Below are 25891 nucleotides of genomic sequence, written 5' to 3' on the forward strand. Positions count from 1 at the left end.
ATAACTATCCTTCAATAAAGAAATTTATTTGAATAATATTTGCATTTCCAAACCTTATATTTTTTTAATTTTAAGAAAAGTGACTACATAAATAAATAAAAATTGTAAATTTTAGTCAGAATTGTACCCTTTTCATTGATTATAATTTGAAAATTCAAAATTTTTCGAATAAAAGGAAAGTTTTGTCTCGGGAACATAATTTATATATTATATATAATTTGAAAGAATGAGTAGCTAACCTTAGTTCCCTCCGCTACAAGGAAGTTGATGTCGTTGTTATAAGTGATAGTGAATTGTCAGCCCTTGTGTCACTCTGGTGACAACTTGGTTCTCCTGCGTATAGTTTCCTACCTCTAAAGCATGAATCTGAAATTATCTTCTTGACCTTGATTAGCTTCATGCGACTCTCATTTCTGATTCCGCTTTCATCCCTCTCCATTGTGGATCTTTCTGCAGTTTGGGCGGTCATCTTTTACTTCCGCTTTCGTTTGGGCCTGGCCCAAATGAAACTTAAGCCTTTTCTAGAACCTTGGTTTGGGCCTTTCGTGATCCTCAATTATAATTGCTATTAGATATATTTGAATTGTTTGGATACCAAATAAGCATATCAAAAACAATATTTAATTGTGATTATATCTTCGAAGATGTTGGAAGTGGATACAAGTTTAAAATAACACAAATTACAACAACGGAAAAAAAAAAGTACAAAATAGAAAAGAGCAAGTAAAACCCAACCCTGTTTAATAACTTCAATCTTTACCTTCACACGTTAGTATAGATGTTGAGTCCATCCATTGAAGATGAGTTTTACACTACAAGCTCCTTGACAACCTCCTTCATAGTAGGGCGAGTTCGTGGACTTTCAAGCATGCAAGCCAGTCCTATATTAGCAACTGATGCCACCTCTTTAAATAAACGCTTTGTTGGATGAGGGAGACGCTGGTCCAACTTAACCATCAATGTCATATCATCAAGTGTTGAGGCAACACCAATGAATGAAGATGATAGCAATAAAGAAGATATAAAATCACCAGGGTGCTTTCCAAGAAGTATTTCCCATGCCAACACTCCAAAACTATACACGTCACATTTCTCATTCACCTCCATTGTGTATGCAAGTTCTGTAACAAACTATAGGTGATATCATATATGCAAAAAATGGATTGTAGTGACAAAGACAAGTATAGATAATTATGACCAACAAAGAGAAACTGAAAAACTATGAGATTCTGGACTATTAGAAGGAAAGAAAATTGACCTGGAGCAGCATATCCAAAGGTTCCAACAAATGAGGTCCAATTCGATGAATTGGGATTAAGAAACTTGGCCGTTCCAAAATCTGAGACATGTGCCACATATTCCAAATCCAAAAGGACATTTTTACTTGATATATCACGATGAATAATTGGTGGTGAGCAATCATAGTGCATGTAGAATAAAGCATTTGCTACATCTTTAATAACATTCACTCTCTTATTCCAATCAAATGCAATTGCTTGTTCGTCATCCTTCAAAATATTTTGGACATTGTCCTTCTCCAAGAATTCATACACCATAAAGGACCATCGTGAATGTGAACAAAACCCATATAACTTTACAATTTTACGATGTCGAATTTCTGTCAGAGCTTGAATCTCCCTTGTGAAAGCTTTGGCATTAAGCATTTCTCAGTTTACAACGGGATACAGTTTCTTCACAGCAACAACCTGACCTGTTGGTAACATTGCTTTGTAAACTCGTCCTTGCCCCCCAACTCCAATGAGATGCTTGTCGTCAAAATTTTCAGTGGCTTCAATAATATTCTCAAATATCATTTTTCCATCAAAACTCCATATTGCAAATGTGTTTGGAGTTTGTAAATTGGTAACATGCTCTTCAATTTTCACTGAAGTTTTACATAGGTAATACAAGACTCCAAAAACAAACAATGTCACTATTAGAATGCCCAAAGTAAGGGGTAAAACCACTGTTATGACTTCGTTTGTCATATGACTCTGTGATTCCCCACCTAATGTTAGGCAAGGCTACAAGCCACTAACATTGCCACACAAGCCTTTATTATTTCTTAATGTTTCAATTGTAGAATTGCGGAAGACTGGAATATTGGGAAGAGGACCCTCAAACTCATTGTAAGATATATCAATAGTAGTCAAGCTCATCATATCACCAAAGATAGTAGAAACATTTCCTGAAAGACTATTGCGAGAGAGATTCAATGTTTCTAATCTTTCCAATGCTCCAAGCATATGTGTTAATCTTCCACTCAACAAATTTTCACTGAGATCAAGAGTTGAAAGGGATGTCAATTTGCTCAGCTCTAGAGGAATATTTCCCTCGAATTTATTTTGGCTCAAATTCATGTCACCTAATCTGAGCAAATTTCCAAGTTGGTTTGGAATTGAGCCAGACAAATTATTAGATCCAAGCCTAATAATTTTAAGATTCTTCATTGATGCAATTTGTGTGGGAATATTTCCTGAAAGATTATTGTTGTTGAGAGATAGATCAAACAACAGGACCAAATTACACAAATCTTGTGGGATATTTCCTGTAAGATGATTTGAGGATAACTGAAGTTCTTGTAAATTGGTTGCCCTGCCTAGCTCTGGTGGGATACCACCTGATAAATTATTGTTAGAGATCTTGAGGCTTGTGAGACTACGAAACTCTCCCCAATTTGGTGAAAGATGACCATAAAAATTGTTTTCACTCAATTCGATGTAATTCAAATTTGGAAGCACATCAAAAGAATTTGTTATGTTTCCAGTTAGTTGATTTTGCTGAAGTCTGACTCTAATAAGACTAGAACAAGCCCTCAAACTCTCTGGAATATGGCCAGTAAAATTGTTATTGCTAGCAGTAAAACGTGTCAACTTTCCACCAATGCAAACATTGTGAGGCAATTGGCCAACAAATTTATTATCAGCTAAGTGAAAATTTTCCAAAGCAGTAAGCCTGTTCATTTCTATGGGAATCTTGCCACTGAAATGATTTTTTAATAAAAATAATTCACGAAGCTTCGACAAATTACCAATAGTGGAAGGAATGGATCCAGAGAGGTTGTTTTCAGCAAAAAAAATGGATTCCAAATTGAGCATGTTACCTATGGAAGTAGGGATTGGTCCAGAGAGTTGATTGGTAGACAAATCAAGAACAACTAGATTGGATAGAACTCCAATTTGAGGAGGAATACTTCCATTCAAGAAGTTATTGCTTACATTTAGAGTGTGAATGTTTGTAAACATGGAGAAGTTGAGATTTTGAAGCATACCTCTTAATCCAATACCTGGAAGATTGATTTTGGAGACATAATTGGAGTGATCACATTCAATTCCGAGCCAATTGCAAGAAGTGTTGCCAATCCATGAAGAGAGAGAAACTTGAGTCTTGTTGTCAAGGCTAGCTTTCCACTTCAACAAAGCCTTTGCTTCTGAAGCAATTGGAGAAGAATGAACAGCATCACAATGAGGAAATGCAGAAAGGCACATTAGAAGAAGCAGCCAAAAGGGTTGGAGCTTCATGAACATAAGCGTTGTAAATATGAGAAGCATAGTGAAGTGTTTATACAATATTGAAGTGCAGGGTAGGATAAAGCTTGCATGTTGTTCATGTAGAGTGCCACTACTTATAGTAGATAACCTAAGTCAATAAATTTAAAGTATGTTCACGTGTTCCACAAATTATGATATTTTCCCTCCAGTTATACTTTTCTTTTCAATTTTTAGGAATGGTAACTAAAAGTAGCGGTTTTTTTAATCTGTTAACTTTAAATAAATCAACAATTCTCACAAACCAACACTCTGGTTTGGCATTTTTATCATAAATAAATGAAAAGTAAAAGAAACAGTGATAATGTGTGTTTTTTAAATAGAACAATAACTATCATCATATATCAAAATTCTATTTCGCATTTTCTATCATACATTATAGAAAATAAAATAATTTGTTTTTTGAAATTTCAATTTCAAAATAATACATCGTATACTATTATTATGTTACACACAAATTTTCTTTCTTCGATGTATCCATCACAATTTATTCATTATGAACAAGGATAACATATGAACATAATTTTTCTACGTGGAGAAATATCGTGCTATGATGTAGACATTTTTTTCAAGTCAAATTATTTGACTTTTAAAATTTAAAATGTAAGAACACATTCATTTATTTTGCACCCGCCAAGCTTCACGCGGTCTCTGTTTTTTAGGAATGGTAACTAAAAGCAGTGGTATTGGATGAAAAGTGAATTGAGATTTTTTATGTTCAATCCGTTTTCTTATGTATTTGTGGTAGGATCTAGTATTGTTTTGTATGTATGTACATAAAATGTTTTTAACCTTTCGTGTTATTTGAAAATGTTAGATTTGTACAGAGTAGACTTGGTATGGAATAGGAAACAATAAAATTCTAATTTTTTATTTTCTTTTATTTATATTGTGTATATGGGTTTGGTTAATTTAATTTGATTTTACTGATAAAAAAAAAACTAAAAGTAGCGGTTTTATTAATGTGTTAACTTTAAATAAACCAATAGTTCTCACAAACCAACACTTTGGTTTGGTATTTTTATCATAAATAAATGAAAAGTAAAAGAAAAAGTGATAATGTGTGTTTTGTAAGACTTGAACTTTTAATAAAAGTAGTATTTAAATGGATAAAAAAGTTTATAAACTTTTTTAAATAAAACAATAATTATCATATATCAACGTTCTATTTTCGCATTTTCTATCATACATTATATATGTATCTTAAAATAGAATAATTTGTTTTTTGAAATTTAAATTTCAAAATAATACATCGTATATTATTATTATGTCCCACAAATTTTCTTTCTTCGATGTATCCATCACAATTTATTCATTATGAACAAGATAACATATGAACATAATTTTTCTATGTGGAGAAATATGGAGAAATATCGTCCTATGATGTAGACATTTTTTTCAGATCAAATTATTTGACTTTTAAAATTTAAAATTTAAAATCACACTATGATGTTGATATTTATTTATAACTTTTACCACTCAATTTTAATATAAATATCAATATTTAAATTTTGTAAGTCATTTTAAATATCAATACGGTCAGTCAACGACATTAATAATTTTTTTATGAAAAAGACTTAATTGAGGCATATTTTTAAAAGTTTGGACTCAATTGACACGAAACTGACACATGAACGAAATTGAATACCATTCGACTAATTAAACCAATGATATATGAAATTGAGATTTTGATGGAAAGTTTATTTCAAGGGTTAGTAAATTTGGCTCAATTGATTTCAATGGGTACATTTTGTGTTGGTATAATCTATTTTGAGTTTTGTAGCGTAAAAAAAAATACTTATTAAGACTCATTGATTATGTTCACCAATCTAATAGTTAGAGATGACAATGATGCGGGATGGGAACGGGTTTCGCTATCTCATACACATCTCTATCGAAAAAATCATCCTCATCCCCATACTCAAATCCAACTTATATCAAATTTTTGTTTCATCTCCATCTCCACCGAGTAACGGGTATATACTCTGATGAGTTTATATATTTTCATATGTTTTGGTTATAGTCATTGAGAGATTGTGATTTTTATATATACTAGTAGATTGACTCGTGCGTACACACGGGTTGTATTTTTTTTTTGTATATTAAAATAATAATATAGTGAAATAATTAAAATAATAATATACCAATAATAACAAACTAATAATAATAATAATAATAATGTTTATGTTATAAATATTAATGTCAATGCTAATAATAAGGCTTAACAATAATAATATATAATTATATATAAAGATAAACATTAATGACAAAACAAATAAAAAGGATAAGTAATTCAATTATGATCCCGTAGTAAATAAAATTAAGATGTATGTCTAACTATAATAATAATAATAATAATAATAGTACCATAATAATAATATCTCGTAGTGATAATAATAATAATAATAATACAACAACTAAATATATAAAGAGATACACATTTTTTGTGTCCTTTTTTGTTTTTACAATTTTATCCTCTTAATTGTTATTTGTTAAATTTAAATAATTATTCATAATAAAAATTATTTGTCAGTTTTATCATTTTACTAACTTTAGTAACTATTTTTTTATTCTAATAATTACACATGTATAGAGATGAAATAAACAACAAAACAAATAAAAAGTGCAAGTAATTGAGATATGATCCCGTAATAAATAAAAGTAAAATATGTGTCTAACTATAATAATAATCTATAACAATATATATATATATATATATATATATATATATTCTCTTTTGTGTCCACAAATCTATATTCTAGTTTTACCCTTATTATTAAAAATTAATTATTTTATAAATAATTTAATTTTAACTGTTATTCTAAAAACCACTTTTATCTTCTGTTAAATATGTTTTTGGCCTCTTAACTTTTAGTGAAGTTTAGAATTAGTCAATTTTGAAACTTTGGACCAATTTAGTCATTCATCTTTTGAAATATGTGAATTTATTCCTTTTAATCAAATTTTGTTAGGTTTATTTGATGTTTCGTACGTATTTCAAGATTGTATTTGAGTTGTCTATACTGTTACCCCTTTTATCTTTAATAGTTATCTTAAAAATTTCTTTTATACACGTATTTTATTGTTCTAATTTTAACGATTGACAATTATTTTAAAAATTAATTATATATTTTTTATTAATCTTAACTCAAATTTATATAAAAATTAAAAAATGCAAATACATAAATGTGACAATGCCTGTGTTTTCACTAATAAACACAATAATAATACAACTATAACAATATCGCGTAGTGATAAAAATAATAATAATAATAATAATAATAATAATAACAACAACAATAATAATAATAATACAACTATAATAATATCGAATAGTGATAAAAAAATAATAATAACAATAATAATAATAATAATAATAACAACAACAACAACAACAACAACAACAACAATAATAATAATAATAATAATAATAATAATAATAATAATAATAATACAACTATATATAAAGAGATAAACATATTTGGTTTTCTTTTTTGTATTTTCAATTTTATCCTCTTAATCATCATATTTTAAATTTAAATATCTATAACAATATATAAAGAGGATTTCCCTTTTTGTGTCCACATTTCAAAATACCCATTTTACCCTTTAAATATAATAATTTATTAAATTTTTAAAAATTGACCATTACTTTTACAAGATTTTTATAAAATCGGATGTCTCTGCTTCTTCTCTTCATCTTTATTTATTAATGGTTATTCTTTCGTCTTTTTAAAATAATTTAACATGTAACTGTTATTCTACCGTTTGTTTTTCTCTGCAACAACATCATTTCATTACTGTTCGATTCATGAAGTTGTCTTACCTTGCTTATTGGCTTTGCTTTCACACTCACTTTGTTGATGCTATTTATCTTTATTGGACAAAACAAAAAAGGTATTTTCCATTGTTCCTTTTCATTTATGATTATCTCTATTAAATCTTTATTCAATATCCAATTGTCCAATTTATGATTATTCGCTTTTCATGTTTTTTTATTGTTTCATTTTTTTTTCCTATCCTTTTTCAATTCATTATGGTGGAAAAGTAATCAACCAAGATATTCTGGGCAAGTCCAGGAAAATTTCTCTATCGCAGTGGGAACGATGACAACTTACTTAATAACCAAATATTCATATATGTTCTTTATTCATTAAAGAGCGTCCTGCGAATCAACCATAGTATAATCTTCCAACTGCATCTTAAGTAGCAGCTGTATACGGGTCTTAGACATCAATCTTTATTTGGCCTCCCAATTAAAGAAATGGTTAAGGATGTAAATGTACGATACTTTCATTTACTAATTTTTTTCTACATCATGTATGTAGTAAATATATATTTCAGTTTTTTAACAAATGTATATTTATAGACACCTACTAAAATAGTTTGTATATTTATAGACAACTACCATTGACTCCATCACATATAGCTCATTAACCCAAATCTTGATCAAATGTATTAAATATTAGTTCATATGCAATCTTACGAATTAGTAATTTACTGTTTTCTTATTCAACCAATCTATGTAGTATACCCATCATAAATTGTCATTTATTATTCTTAATATTATACATATAGCTACATAAAAAAAAGTGAACACACTATTTAATAATAAAAATTATTTTTCAGTTTTATTATTTTACTAATTTTAGTACCTATTTTCTTGAATAGAACTAATTGTTCAAAAGTAAAGATAAATGAACAACAAAACAAATAAAAATGGTCAGTAGTTGAAGCATGATTCATACATAGTAAATAAAAGTAAAATATGTATCTAATAATAATAATAGTAACACAAATTATATTAATTATAGTTCTTATTAATAATAATAATAGTAATAGTAATAAAAATAATAATAATAGTAATACAATAATAGAAATAATTATAGTTAATAATAATGATAATAATATTTACAATTAATAGCAATAATGATCATTAATTATAGTTGATAATAATGACAGTAACAATTATAGTTAATAATAATTATTATAATTATAGTTAGAGTTGAAAAAAAGAATAATAATTATAGTTATAATTGTTAATAATAATAATAATAATATAAATTAAAATAATTATAGTATATGATAATAATAATAAAAATTATATTTATAATAATAATAATAATAATAATAACTATGGATAATAAAATAATATTAATAATAATAATAATTATTATTATTATTATTATTATGGTAATGAATAAATAATATTTTTGAAATACCAATTTTTTAAATTAGATATGATAGTAATTATTGTTAAAACATATCTGTCTAATATAACCCAACCAAGAGAGGGGGTGAATTTGTTATTGAATCTTTTACTGATTTTAAATGAATTTTGAATGTTTCTTTAATCTTTATACCCCAAATAACTAGTTTTACAGTTCCGTGTTAATGGACTTATAAAAGTAATTGAGAAAGGCATAAAAGATGAGAGAAGCAAAGAACACAACAATTTTTATACTGGTTCGATTCAAAATGAATATACATTCAGTCTTCTCCTAAGTAACCCACTTAGGAGGATTCCACTCAATTAATAGAGTTACAAGAATTACAAGAACATCTATATAATTCAAGATCCTAAAGACTAAGGAGCTTGATCTACAAATCAAGAACTCCCCCTAGATGCAATGCATCCACACAATTGCACCTAGACCTTCACTTTACACAATGAATCAATTTGTAAACAAAAATACAATAAAAAAGAAACAAGGAACGAATACACCTAGTGGATGTGCAGATTTATTACTTGATCCTAGATCCAAGCTTGACCCATCAAGGTTGAATCCCCCATCAATCTTCTTGAATGTCCAATTGAATGATCTCCCAATAAAGCACAAGAACTCTGTAAATCTTGATCTCAGAAAATAAGTCTTTCAGTTCGTTTCTCAATGATTCAGTTATTTCTCTCTCTGTATCAAAACTGATTTCAGAAACTGGTTTTATACAGAGTTCTGCTGTAGTTATTAATAGATTAGGAATTTACCTAATAGATTATTGTGAGTGTATTTTCACTACATCAGTGCGGTGCTCTCAGCTAATCTATTAGATAAGTAGCTAATCTATTTATGAGTTCTGCTTTTGGTCATATTCAAGAGTTTGATAGTTGATACAATTCAATGCAAGCTTGTTTTACATGTAATTCTAGATCTACAACACCTAATGCAAAAGATAGAAAATCAAGACTAAGCCTAAACTAATGATGCACAAGATGCATAGCTTTGGACATCATCAAAATCATCTTCGTTGGAGTTGAGCAAGCTCCCCCTTTCAACAATTATAATAATAATATAATAATTATAGTTTTTATTATAATTCTTATTAATAATAATAATAATAACAATTATTATTAATAATAGTAATAATAATACAAATAATAATAAAAGTAATAATAACAATAATAATAATAATAATATTTTTAGTATTTCTTTTCTCATATCAATATTATATAGTAATAAAATTAATATATTACATATTAATATTTCTAATAACAATAATAACTTTACTACTAATGTTAATAATAATAATAATAATAATAATAATAATATATAATAGTAACATATAATAATAATAATATTATTATTATTATAATATTAATATTGACTATAGTTTTACTATTATCACTACAAATAATATTTATAATAATAATATCAATACTTATAAAAATATTACAAATAATAATATTATTATAATTAATATTATAGTTCAAATCATAAATAAATGAAAAAAATAAAAACAATTTGATTTTTGTAGAATTTGAACCTGGATCTTTTTGTAGCAGAGTTTTAAAATGATGAAAAAACTATTTTTCATGACAAGTGTCAATAAAAGAAAATGGATAATGTAGTAATTTTGGTGGTATCTTCTTTTCTTAATATCTAATATATGTAATAAATGTGACATTGGTCTTAAACATATAAGGCATTTGATACCACTTTTAACCCAAAATCTTAAGACAATAGTGTTATGAATCATTATTCTTTATATAGTGTTTAACTTTGTCTATTCTATTCAATATGGGAATATGGGCTGGAGATGTGAGAGTTTTGAATTATGAAATAAGAGCATTCTAGAGTCCTAAGTTATCAGTCACGATACTAATGAGTTTATATATTTTTTTCATATGATTTGGTCATAATCATTAAGAAATTATAATTTGTCGTCTTACATGGCCTTTGACACCACTCTTAATTTAAAATTTTAAGACAATGGTGTTATGGGTCATTATTATTTATATAATGTTTAATTTTGTCTATTCTATCCAATGTGGGAATGTGAAACTTTGACTCACCCTTGGATTATTCCCAACATACTCATACTCATATTCATACCCACTTTCTTACTGTTTCAATATTAATTAATTAATTTTTATAAAATAATAAAAAATTACGATAAAGGGGAAACCTAATATTATCAAATATTCAATAATAAGAGAAGTGTTGTTTTTTCGATATCAAATATTTAGAAAGAATTTATATTATAAGTGTATACAAGTCAAATTAGAATACAAAATAAAATTTCATGAGAACCAAAATATCTATTAAATTTGCAAACATTAATGAATTCCAGTTGATAAAATTTTAAATTTTCTAAACAAATATAAAAGAAAAATAAATATTCAAATTAAAATATATTTAAATGTCTGTTTACTTTAATTTTTTATATTCTAATGAATCTTTTTTTATACACTAATGAAATTTATTAAAATAACACAAAGAACAAATATTAAACTAATAATAATAAAATTTTAACATAGATATTATATCTTTTGAACCTCAATATATGTTAGATGGTGATAAAAAAAATTCATGACAATTACATTAAAATTTTATATTATAATAAATAAAGTTTATTTATACAATTATAATGAATCTCTTTTTCATACACTAATAAAAGTTCAATACATCACTTGATCAAAAAACGCTAAGAACAAATATTAAACTAATAATAATAAAATTTTAATATAGATATTGTATATTTTGAACTTCAATATATTTTGGATGGTGATAAAAAGAAATTCCTGACAATTACATTAAATTTTTATATTATACTAAATAAAAATTATTTAGACAATTACAATGACAAAATTACAGTATGATAATGAGTTAAAAAATAAAAAATAATTATATAAATATACCAAAATAGTATTTTATATTATAAAAATATTAAAAAAATATCAAATGTGTGTCTTAGAAACAATTTGAGAGACCATTTAATGAAATCGCACTAAGGAAAACAATTATATAATTAAGGGAATGATAAAATGAAAAATATTTTACAGATTTGAGAATATATCAACATAGTCAATGGTTGAGAAATAACTAAATTTTTTTTAGCGAAACAAAATAGTTCTTGAAATGAAACAAATATTAATAATAATAGAGTAAATAAGATAAGTTTTTATATTACCTAGTAAATTAGAGGTGTATGCTATTGAACACTTAAATTGAGAGTGTTAAACGTTCTCGTGTGAAAGAAAATTATACATAAAAAATATTAAAAAATTAGAAATATAAAAATGTGAGACATAAAAAATATTTAATTGACATATATCATTTGAACATAATTGCATAAAAACTATGATAAGATCAAAAATATATTGGAGATGCGAATGAATTTTACGACAAACCAAACAATTAGAAAAGTAAAAAATAGAAAGTGTGTATTAATATATATATATATATATATATATATATATATATATATATATAAGTTTACTTAATTAACTATGGATATTTTAATAATTTAAACAGAAAGGAGAATATGGCGGGGACAGATATTTTGACAGGTATGGGGATGAAAACGGGGCGGATATGTATATCCCCATACCAATACCCATACAGTTAATGTGAGAATTCTCCATCAAAACAGGAACAAATTCCGGTAGTAATACTTACGGAAACAAGTTTATTTGTCATCTCTACTAATAGTAGTATAAATATGTTTTCAACCGGTTGAAATTGTTGAATGAAATGATTTGGCTGGTTGGAGGATGAATTAAATTTGTTTACAAATTGGCTGTTAAATTCTACGATTGGTCTGTTAACGTAATATATCTCTTTGGTTATCTGATTTCTTAAAACGATTGATACTATCTTTAGTTAGAAATAACTAGAAATATATCATATTTAAGTATATTAGACCGACAAATTGATATTATAGGTTAGGAAAATTATACAAAGTTTTGTTTGAGAAACTTTGACAAATAATTATTTTTGGTAAAAAAAAAATCTTAAAATTTTATTAATTTATTTGTAATTTCCATAAAAAAATAAAAAAATACTCTATTTACTAATTTTGTCAACCTTGTGAACAAAATATTTGTTAAAAACTCAACTCATTTTCGTATAGGTTAACAGCTGAACTCATGTACTTAAAATGCTTATTTTGTGTTGTTTTGGTTGTGAATGGGAATTTCTAGAAGAGACGTTAAATTGATCAAATTGGTGCTGTTTTAAGCTAAGAAAATGTTAAATTGTAATCTTATAAGTCATATTTATTAAGGAATAATTCAAAAAGAGGCAAATTGATCAATTAAAGCTCATAAAGGAATCCTAAAATTTCTAGTGCAGCAAAGGCGCTCTTGTATTGTTGTTGAGTGTCATTTAGACAATGGCTACCTACTTTGCTTACACAGGGCAAAACTTTAGTACCACAAGACGGAACAAAGTTAGGGATTTCATTGTCTTGTTGACGTTGGACGCCACCAAGGTTGGAGGCCGCTGAGGAACCGTTAAATGTAGAAATGATAATGAGTCGAATTGGATACGGATAATATTTATTTATAACAAAAAAATTTACTCGTAACTGTCTGCTTACCTGCCAGATATTATTTTAATTAAATATAATTTAATAAAATATTATTTTAATTAAATTTAGCTTAATAGAACATAAATTTTATTTTATTTTTATTTTTTCACATGTAACAGATATCCACAAATACAAATAATATAATACTACACTCATGATAAAGTGCAATTCATATAGACGATTTGTATGTCAGATAACCTAACTCTAACTTGAAACAGCTAAAAATGTTAACAACTTAAGTTGAGATGGAAGTCCTGTATCAAATAAAAATAATATAAAAATTAGGATATAAATAGAAATATTCGTAAAATTTATTGTCTTTTAAAATTTTAGATGGAAAGTGTCATGATCTCTTTTATAAACTTTTTCACAACTCATTAATACCAAATGTTTTAGTCCACTAAAAAAAGTCACAAATAATATTATTGTAGTAAATCATGGCTAGAGTATGTTACGGAGTGAATCAAAATGCAAATACATTTCATCTTTGTACACTTAATATATTTATACATTTCTTTAGTCTTTCACTTTCCCTCCGATTTAATTAAATTTTAAGTTTGTAATAAATGTGAGTATTATTAATTAAATTTTTATTGAAAGTTTTTATTTTATTGAATATTTAACTTTTTTATACTTTTTAATTGAATATCTGTTGGTATATTTTTCTTAGTTAATTGGAGTGACATGAATATTACTTTATATTGTCACTGTTTTCGTAAACAATGCCTTGACTCCGAGTCCTATAAAGTGTAACTCAGTTTTAGAGCGATTTGATTCAATCCCGTATTAACTAAATACGCAATAACTATAATTTTGAGAAGTATTAAAGGGATAACTCAATTGTTATTAAAACTGAGAACTTATCTACGTCTATTGATCAAGTTAAGTACTTTGTATCTTAAATAGAATAAAAATATGGTAATTGATTGCTAAATTTTACCAACAAGCTTCCTTATAAATATTAGGCTTCCAGAACATAATTTTTTTATTGTTCAGTTTGTGATAACGTTATTCCAGTTGATGAAAACAATTCAGTTAAAAAATATTAATTTTTAATAATTATAACAAAAAATTTTAATTAAAATTTGATTATAAATTTTTAAATTTAGAAAATATTAAAACTGAATTAAATAATTATTGGATTTTTCATGTTAAAACATATAAGCAATAAAAATGTAAAATATTCAATAAAATGATTTTTTAAAAGAAAGTCAATTGAAAATAATCAATCCTAAAACATAGTTAAAATTTAACTAAATATTTAAAAAATTGTAAGTGACTACAAAGTTAGTTTCGTTTACTCTTTGTGTTGCAGGGGCTGAATCCTTCGTCCACAAAAGCCATTTCACTTTTTTGTTCTACATGTTAGATGTTAGGTTTTGAGTCTTCTTCATAAATATTATTTTGTTTTCATTAAAAAAATATTTGATCCATAGTAATAATAAAACTAAATATGAATTTACGAGTTATATATCTATTATAATATAAGAAGAATGTAACATTCCGTTTTAATAATTTTTATGCTATAAAACAAAATATTAAATTGTGATAATTTAAAAGCAGATGATAGTAATAAGTCAGTATAAGGTAACAATACAGTCATCCTCAAAATAACTATACATATATTGTCTATACATACAGCCTATACTAAGAAAAGGAGTTACAAAACACCCAAAAACATCTAAGCAGAACTAAAGGTGGCAACTACCGCTGGAAGCGTCCAAACACCACTCAACTTCTGTCTAGGAGGGGTGTATCCTCACCTGCTCCTTTAACTGCTCACGCCATTCAGTAAAGACGATCATTGCAAGAATAGAAGTACACACAGAACAAACATATGCAAGAAGGGTAAGCTAACTTAAATAAGAAGAAATCATGCAATTTAATAGTTAAACATCAATCAGGGTCGATCACACAATTATCAGAATCATCCAAATCACCACAATCATGACACAACATCATCGTTCTAGACTCAATATCCGAATTATGTAAGTGACATTGGAGCTCTCGGTGGCTTGCACTTATGACGGTTTCCAAACTCTGCAGAGTTTTAGGCACAAGGGGTATTCACCCAACCAACCACTCCCAAGGTAAGTCTCCTTCACGTCTATGACAGATCGGGTCCATAGACTAGAACCTCCTGCTACTCCTCCCGACATAATCCATTATACTCTATATGAGTCTTAATGGTTATTAGGAGAGTCAGGATGCCACCAATATGAGTCCTCATGTCCTTACATTTTTTAAAACCACTTTCCTTAGAATTTCCCTTGAAATCCTAACTCCAACACATTCTCGTACATACAAATTTCACTCAATTATCATCACACTGACTATCATGCATAAAATCACATACCAAATAAGCCATAATCACACCAATTCAGTGAACGCAACATCATTTAGTCAAAACAGGGAAGGAACTTAAACTCTGCAGTGAATCTCGCTCAAGCTAGAAGATCTCGCCTAAGCTAGAGAGTTGTTTCGCTTAAGCGAGTCACTCTCGCTTGGGCGAGCCTCCAAACAGAGAGTACCCCAAAATCTGAGCGAATTCTCGCTCAAGCTAAGCTGTCTCGCCTAGACGAGATTGACTCTCGCTCAGGCGAAACCAGCTCGCCTAGGCGAGACCTCGCGCAACATCAGGGGTGAGCTTCTGGTATTTTCGCTCAGGCGAGAGTTGCTCGCCTGGGCGAAATCATCAGAATGTTAAACTATTTTCACATGCAAACCACACAATTCATGCCACACTCACAATTCATCACACACAAGTGTTCAGATTCATCAAACAACACACAAATCATGCAATTCTAACCCTAATCAACGAATCCTTTACGAAATTAGAGTAAGAGGTTAGCTTCCCTTACCTTTTTGCCAAGAATTAGTTTGGTGGAGTCAAGTGAATAACAAGGGAGCAGAACTTTCAGTTTAACCTAAGAGGATCCATCATCAAGACAGGGAGAATGAAGAATAACACGATCAAACCCATAATTCAAAGGTTAGCTAGTGAATTCTAGCTGGAATTGAACCCAATTTAAAGATGAAACCTACCTAGGATAATGGGAGTCGTGGGATGAGGCTGCTGAGGGTCCTGTTGGGTTGGTTCTTCCAAAATCTGAACATAAAATATTGAGACTGTGAGATGGCAGCAAACAGAGAAGAGAGATTGGGAGAAGTTGGGTTGCAGATAAGCTAAGAGAGAGAGAGGGGTGGTGTTGTGTTTCTGTTTTAGGGGAGAAATAAGGAAGAAAGAAGATACTAAAAAATTATTTTATTATTTATATTTATTTTATTGATAAATGTTTTAAATATTAATTTTTTAGTTGTTAATTTATCTTTTTACTCATTTTTTTTCGTGTCGAGGATAATTTACTTTTTTTACTCATTTATTTTATTTTAAAAAATATATTTTACTTTTACTATTATTTCTTAAAATAATATTATTAGAAAAAAAAACATATTCACTCTTGTACACATTTATTTTTTTTAGAAAAGTATATTTTACTATTACTTTTATTTCTTAAAATAATATTATTTTAATAAATAATATATATTTATTCATAACGCAAATTATTTAGACTGTCATATAAAAATCAGTCATATAATAATTTTGTATTACTTCAACAAATAATATAGATTTGTTGATAATATAAATTATTTACGGTATCATATAAAACATTCTGACGCAATAATTATGTCTTAAAACTCCCTATAAAAGTTTAAATAAAATATTTATAATAAAATAAATTAAAAGATTATATTTAATATCACATTTTAAAAATTTTAAAAATATATATAACAGGAAAACTTTGTCAAACATAATATTACTTTTTTTTGTTCACTCTTGAAACAATGTGTCATAGAACAATACCTTCTTCATCAACTATCCCTTGTGTTTTCCGATGTTTTCTTTGTGCCTAAAATCCAAATAACTTTGCAAAGTACAATTCTCAAACCTGAAGAATCCCGTTTCAATCATTTCCAACGATGTTGTTCACAGTTGCATAATCAATTTTGTTATTTTGGAATGTTGGAAGTTTCAAATTGACTAGAAATAAGGTCAATTCACAATATATAAGAGGGTGCAATCCTTACCTTACAAGCTGATTTTGTAGAATTGAATTAAACTTAAAAACTTACTTCTAATATGGTATCAGAACCAAATTAGAGTCTATCATCGTTAATGGACCATCCACTAATTTCTTATCCTACATACAAAATGAATATACCTCGACATAAGAGAGTGTGTAAATTATAGCTAATGTTGCTTTTAGATATGAGTTCATCCTAATGCATGTAGAATAAAACATTTGCTGCACCTTTAACGACATTCACTCTCATGTTCCAATCAAATATGCAATTGGCTTGTTCATCATTCTTCAAAATATTTTGGACATTTGACAATGAAATAAAGATGAGTTGATTAAATAGTTTAAAAATGGGATAACATCGCATCTTAATGAAATTTGAAGAACATATTTTGTATTACATATTTTGTCAAGCGTGTTTTAAACGTTGTTAATTCGATAATAGTCAACGACTTTAAAATATGAACTGTGATGTTGAAGCATACTCTTTTGCTCATGTGCTTTTGTGTAAGAATATGTCCTAAAAATTTTGTTATTCTTTGATTCAACTAACTTTAGGTAATGAATGGATAGATCAATACAACACATTTACATAATTACTTCCGTCTTTTGAAAGAAATACTTCATGAAAAAAAAAATCAAAATTACAAGTAAAATATACTTGGAAAACTTTGTCAAACCCAATATTACATTTTTATTCACTCTTGCAACAATATGTACAATAATTTCTTCGTCAACTTGAGTACGAGCACACTTTTCAATGAAAAAAAATATTCTTGTGTTTTCGAAACCGTAGTTGTAATTGATTGTTGCTTTTAGATGAGTTGTTCACATGGCATAGAAACATATTATTACGAAATTTTGTGACGGATCTAGAATGTGTCTAGCATATAAATTTTTTATAGTAGATTCAGAATCGTTAGAGGCTTTAAAAACTTTTTATTAGAGCTGTCAAATCAAGTAATTTAGTCTAATCCGATTCGATCCATTAACGATTGATCATTTAGTGAGCTAATTTAACCCAACAACCTTGTTAACGAACCAAAAAAGTTTGAACCCGGTCTGACCCATCATGGATTGGTGGGTTAAACGGGTTGGCTCACGGGCTCACTTAATTAAAAAAATACAATGTTTTTTTATTTTTTTTCAGTCAAAACTAAATTATAATTCTAATTAAAATCTAAATAAACTTTAATACAATCTAAATAAAAAGCAAAATCACAAAAATATAAAATTATCTATGTATTGCTAAAAAAAACGACTTAGCCTGACCCAAATGCAAAGTCCAACTTAACATAAAACACTTGTGTGACCTTTTATTTGCGGGTTAGTGAGCCAATCTGGCTCACCACGGGTTCAACCCGGGTGAATCAGGTTCTAGGTGAACCAAGTCAAAAATCAACCTGTATTAAAATTTGTAAAAAAGTTTCAACTCAACTCGATCTGAACCTATGATAAACTAGATTAACTCGCAGATTCCAACCCATTGTAACAGCTCTACTTTTTATGTTAACTGTGTCTACAATGAGTTCGGAATCGGCGTAGAAACCTTTTCTAACCACATTATACTAATGATTGGTCATCAACTGTCAAAAAATAGTGTGGATTAAAATGAAACACTATTAGAGTTGACCAAACTAAGTCTACAACAATACTAAATTAAAAATTATAGAATTGGCTAAACGGACTTTACGCAGTGTTCGCATGAAGGAATTGCACTATTGGATTAGATTTGAGAGCGCGGATTTTGGTCATCCACCTCGTTCACTTTCAATGATTTAAAGGGATATACGAGTGCTTATTTGGGGGATGGATGGATTAATCCATCCTCTTTAAGGGTGTGTTCCTTTGGGGGGTTGGATATGAGGGAGAGTGTGAAGATGAATTTGTGTAGATTTTGGTGGATGAATTTTTGTGTTTTTTGTGAGTGGATTTAGAGGGTAAAGTGAGTGGATTTGGAGATAAGTTTTATGAAAGTTAATAAAATGATTTGATTGATGTGATAGATAAAATAAATTTAAAAATAGATAGAATTAGAAAGTTACCGAAATACCCTTGATGGAAAAAGAGAATGATTTTGTAATTTGATGTTATAAAAATAATTATAACTAATTAATACGAATTAAAAAATATTCAAATTGTATAAAATTTTAAAATAAAAAAATTAATTTTTTATGAATGTAAAAAAATTATACAATTAAATTTTAAAAGAAAGTTAAACAATCAAAATTTTAAACAAAATTTATATAAAGTTTAAAAAAAGTTTAAAAAGAAGTTAAAAAAGAAGTTTAAAAAATTTAAAAAAAGTAAAAAAAAAAAAGAGTTATAACCATGACACCAGTGTCGCTCCTGTGAAAACAAGGCACCGGTTACGTAACCGGTGCCATCCCTCTCTCTCAAAAACACAACATCGGTGTCATCCATCTACACCGGTGCCATCCCAAAGCCGTCCGCAAACACAACCCCTGCAACACCTCCAACACCACTCACGACACCACCGCAACACCTCTCACGACCACCACCACACCCCAAACAACCTCATCTTCTTTCCCCTCCGCACTCAACAATCACACACCATAACTCACCTCTCACGGATGACCTTCACATTCACAAACAAGCTTCTGGTTCACAAACAACCAAACAACCACCAGTGCTTGTAGCATTTTAAATTGAGCTTCGTCAATGGAGGAAGAATCTGCTCAGGAATCTTTCAGGAATCTTGGCAGAGGAAGAATATTGGCAAAGGAAGCACTACTTGGAAACAAACAAACGCAAGGGCAATATAGTAAACCGACTACTAATACTCGTTAATCTCTACTTTTATCGTGGATGAAATAATTTTTTAATCCCTCAAATCAACCCTAGTTTATCCCTTCAAATCAGTGAAATGGAACACATTCAAAAAATAAATCCGCACTCCCAAATTCGGTTCAACAGTGTTAGTTGGATTGTTAGCACGTAGAAAACATAAATGAAAAATAATTTTATAGTTTTAAAGTGAATATAAATTTTTTGGCTGTTCATCATCCCACACATGTTCTAAATATCAAATTAATAATATTAATTAAATACATTAAATGTTTTTGTGGACTAAACTTCTGTTAAAAAGTATTTTTTTTATTGATGTAAGTGTTAGACCGAAAAAAAATGAAAAAAATAAATTAAATATTTAGCATGTATAGCACGATCTCCCTACACCATTTTTTTCACTCTACAACAGTAAATTTCTGAGCAGCACTCAAACTTCCCTTGATCTTCATTGCATGTCCCTACATTCACTCGCCACCACAATTAGGTCAAACGAAGAGTCAGAGAAAGGAAGAAGGAAGGTTACCTTCAGAGCAACGTGAAACTGATGAAAGAGTCCAATTTTTTCCGTAAGTTGTTTGCTAGCGTCAGTGGCGAGATGCTGCTTCATTATGATTTTTTTATTGACGTTAGTTTTTCTTTTAATGGAAAAATTGAACTTTTTTTTTAATGGAAAAATTCAACTTGCAATCTCTCTCGCCCTATTTTCTAAATTTATCATACTAATTTTATTTCTTCCCTTTCATCTAACTACTAAATTATCTTATTACTCAGATTGCAAAGTTTAGTGTTGTCTAAAATGAGAATTGGTGATTGTGTCTTAGTTGCCTACTCGGTAAAAGAGGTATGGTGTAATTTTTGGTTATTTAATTTAGTCTTCGTTTAGTTTTAGTGTTCCATTATATCTTAATTTTTGTTAATTTTAGTTAATTAAGTCGTTTATTAATTATAATTTGATATTCATAATAGTGTTTATTTTAATAATTAATAATTTTTTATTTTATAAATTGATATTTATTGTGATTATTCATTTTTGTTACTAAAACCGGTTATTAATAGAGAATTTTCTTATTGTAGTGAAAATTACTTGAAATTAAATTTAGAATATAATTTGTAAAGAAATGAGAAGGTAAGTAACCCGTAACCAGAGGATAGAAGGAGCATCGGAAGACATCTTTTATTTCTTTTATAAAAATAATAAAATAAAATTCAATATAATAATAAAAAGAAATTATTAAACTATTTTTTGTTTTCTTATTTATTGTCCTTTGAGTTTCTTATTTCTTTTATCACATTACACTCATCTCTTTCATCTGTTTCTGTTTTTTTAATAAGAATAAAGATAAACACAAATTTATTATTTGTAATCTTATTTGTTTCATTATTTTCTCTTCCTATATTAGTCTACAAAAAATAATTCTTTCTTGTCTTTAAAATAGTAAAATATTATTTTAATAATTAATATATATAACTCGTTACCAAAGGATAAAAAGAGCACTAGATGTTATGATGAGAATTAAATTGGACATCTTTTTATTTCTTTTATAAAAATAATAAAACATAGATTCAATATAATATATATATATATATATATATATATATATATATATATATTGCATTGTACACTTTTTTCAAACTTGAAGAATCCCATATCAATATTTTCCAATGATGTTGTACACCCAATTGCATCATCAATTGTGTCATCTTGGAATATAAACCCATTGAAGTATATAAATAATCCTTTGTTCCTAAGTTATATATGAGTGTTGCTATCATATACAAATAAGTTGTTTGGACATAAAAAATATATATTATTAACGATATTTAACTATCATTATATCTCATAGTATCTTGCAGGTACAAGTTAAAAATAACACAAATTACGACATAAAAAATACAACACAAAATAGAAAATAGCAAATAAAACCCAACCCTCTTTATAAAGTCCAATCTTTAGCTATATATGTAAGTTGCAATGTTGAGTGAAGGATGAGCTTTACACTACAAGTTCATTGACAACCTCCTTCATAGTAGGACGAGACTGTGGACTTTCAGCCAAGCAAGCAATTGTTATCTTTGCAATTGATGTCACCTCTTTGACTAAACGTTTTGTTGGAGGAGGGAGACGCTCGTCCAAATTATCCATCAATGTCAAGTGATCAAGTGTTAAGGCCACACCAGTGGATGAAGATGATATAAAATCACTAGGGTGCTTTCCAAGAAGTATTTCCCATGCCAACACTCCAAAACTATACACATCACATTTCTCATTCACCTCCATTGTGTAAGCAAGTTCTGTAACAAACTAAAATATATGAAAAAAATGGATTGTAGTGACAAAGATAAGTATAGATAATTATGACCAACAAAGAGAAACTGAAAAATTATGAGATTCTTGACTAGTAGAAGGAAAGAAAATTGACCTGGAGCAGCATATCCAAAGGTTCCTACAAATGAGGTCCAATTGGATGAATTGGGATTAAGAAACTTTGCTGTTCCGAAATCTGAGACATGTGCCACATATTCCAAATCCAAGAGAACATTCTTACTTGATATATCACGATGAATAATTGGAGGTGAGCAATCATGGTGCATGTAGAATAAAGCATTTGCTACACCTTTGACGACATTCACTCTCTTACTCCAATCAAATGCAATTGCTTGTTCATCATCCTTCAAAATATTCTGGACATTGCCCTTCTCCAAGAATTCACACACCATAAATGACCATTGTGAATGTGAACAAAAACCATATAACTTTACAATGTTACGATGGCGAATTTCTGTCAGAGCTTGGATCTCACTTGTGAAAGCTTTCATATTGAGTATTTCTCCATTTGGAACTGAATGCATTTTCTTTACAGCAACAACTTGACCTGTGGGTAACATTGCTTTGTAAACTCGTCCTTGCCCTCCAACTCCAATGAGATGCTTATCGTCAAAATTTTCAGTAGCTTCAACAATATTCTCGAATACCATTTTGCCATCATAACTCCATATTGCAAATGTATTTAGAGTTTGTAAATTGGTAGCTCGCTCTTCCATTTTCACTGAAGTTTTGCATAAATAATACAAGACTCCAAAAACAAACAATGCCAGCATTAGAGTGCCCAAAGTAAGGGGTAGAACCATTGTTATAACTTTTTTTGTCACATGATGATGTGATTTCCCACTTAGTGTTAGGCAAGGCTTTAAGCCGCTAACATTGCCACACAAGCCTTTATTATTTCTTAATGCTTCCATTGTAGCATTGCGAAAGACTGGAATGTTTGGAAGTGGACCCTCAAACTCATTGGACGATACATCAATAGAAGTCAAGCTCATCATATCATCAAAGCAAGAAAGATCACCTGAAAGACTATTGTGAGAGAGATTCAATGTTTCTAATTTGTTTAATCCCCCAAGCATATGTGTTAATCTTCCGCTCAAGAAATTTCCACTGAGATCAAGAGTTGTAAGAGATATTAATTTGCCAAGCTCCAAGGGAATATTCCCCTCAAATTTATTCTGGCTAAAATTCATGTTCCATAATTTGACTAAATTTCCAAGTTGGTTTGGAATTAAGCCAGACAAATTATTAGATCCAATACTGAAAAACTGAAGATTCTTCATCGATGCAATTCTTTTGGGAATATTTCCTGAAAGATCATTGTTGTTGAGCGATAGACGAAACAACAAGACCAAATTACATAAATCTTGTGGAATGTTTCCTGTAAGATGATTTGAGGATAATTGAAGTTCTTGTAATTTTGTTGCCCCACCTAGCTCTGGTGGGAAAACACCTGATAAATTATTGTTTGAGATCTTGAGGCTTGTGAGACTACGGAACTTCCCCCAATTTGGTGAAAGATGACCATAAAAATTGTTTTCACTCAATTCGATGTAATCCAAGTTCGGAAGTACATCAAAAGCATCTGTTATATTTCCAGTTAGTTGATTTTCCTGAAGTCTGACTCGTATAAGGCTAGAACAATTCTTCAAACTCTTTGGTATATGGCCAGTGAAATAGTTATTGCTAGCGGAAAATTTTGCCAATTTTCCACCAACACAAATGTTATGAGGTAAATGACCAACAAAATTATTATTAGCTAGTTGCAAACTTTCCAAAGCAATAAGCCTATTCATTTCTATTGGAATCTTACCATTGAGATAATTTTGAAATAAAGATAAATAACGAAGCTTTGACAAATTTGCAATAGTGGAAGGAATGGATCCAGAGAGTTTGTTTCGATCAAGTAAAAGGAATTCCAAATTGACCATGTTACCTATAGAAGTCGGGATTGGTCCTGAGAGGTTGTTGTTTGACAACTCGATTGTTATAGGGGAATGCAAATTTCCTACAAGGTAAAGATTATCTACATTAAGATTAATTAAATTGTTCAAATTTCTAATTTCACAATGAATAGAGCGTGAAAGATTATTACTTTAAAGATATAAATCTCCAGGTTGATGAACTTACCAAGTTCACTAGGAATGTTACCAGAAAGTTGGTTGTTGTGCAAGCCGAGACGTAACATATTGGTCAAAGCTCCAATTGAAATAGGTATAGGTCCACTAAGATTACAACCGCTCAAGTCGAGCTCTATAATTTTCCCCAACATCCCAATTTCTTGGGGTATGGTGCCAGAAAGACCACTCCCAAAAAGATATAGAATCTCCACATTCCTCAAATTTACAATTTCTTTAGGAATGGAACCATGGAAATTATTAACGGCAAGTGACAAGTGCTTTAGGGTTGAATGCCAAATTCCCTGAGGAATACCAAAAAGGTTGTTGCCTCCCACATCTAGATGAAACAAATTGTTCAACTTTTTTATAGAGATTGGGATTGTCCCTGTGAGATTGCACCAAGGAACATGAAGCATTCTCAGCTCCCTCAATCTCCCTATTTCTTGGGGAAGGGACCCACTAAAAGTATTAAAACTCATGTTCAAATCATGAAGGCCAATCAACTGTGTTATTTCAGAAGGAATAATCCCAGATAGTTTATTAGCAGACAAATCAAGAACAACTAGATTGGATAGAACTCCAATTTGAGCAGGAATGCTTCCATTCAAGTTGTTGTTACTTACATTTAGAGTGTGAATATTTGTAAACATCGTGAAGTTGAGATTTTCAAGCGTACCTCTTAATCCAATACCTGGAAGATTTATTTTGGACACATATTTGGAGTGATCACATTCAATTCCGAGCCAATTGCAAGAACTGTTGCCACTCCATGAAGAGAGAGAAGCTTGACTCTGGTTGTCAAGACTCACTTTCCACTTCAGGAGAGCATTTGCTTCTGAAGCAACCCGAGAAGAATTAGAAGCATGAGAATGAGGAAATGCAGAAAAGCACATTAGAAGAAGCAGCCAAAAGGGTTGGAGCTTCATGGACAGAAGCTTTGGAAATATGAAAGGCATAGTAAATTGTTCATACATATTGAACTGCACCGCAGCAGAAAGCTTGCATCTTCATGAATGTGCACTACTAATATACTAATTTATTTTTAAAAAAACCCAAATTAAAAAGATAATTACCTAATTAACACTTTGAAAAGTTTATTTCCTGAAGTAGACCTATAACTCTATAAATTATATAAATTTTGACATTTCTCCCATTGGAAAACGATTTTTGGGAGCCGATTCTAATACAGTTTTT

The 25891-nt window shown here is 28.9% G+C and overlaps 1 protein-coding gene across 1 annotated transcript; it reads right to left on the reverse strand.

The window, feature by feature from the left end:
* Positions 1-736: 736 nt before the first annotated feature.
* On the reverse strand, positions 737-25659 carry LOC114189705 (MDIS1-interacting receptor like kinase 2-like). Its single transcript, XM_028078358.1, is given in 9 exon segments — positions 737-1092; positions 1259-1280; positions 1282-1789; positions 2009-2982; positions 3025-3138; positions 11455-11456; positions 22266-22543; positions 22672-24585; positions 24708-25659. Coding segments are annotated over 9 exon segments (5043 nt in total). The 5' UTR covers positions 25654-25659; the 3' UTR covers positions 737-807.
* Between the last annotated feature and the right edge of the window lie 232 nt (positions 25660-25891).

This window comes from Vigna unguiculata, chromosome 7 (genome assembly GCF_004118075.2).
Source record: "Vigna unguiculata cultivar IT97K-499-35 chromosome 7, ASM411807v1, whole genome shotgun sequence".
NCBI lineage: Eukaryota > Viridiplantae > Streptophyta > Magnoliopsida > Fabales > Fabaceae > Vigna > Vigna unguiculata.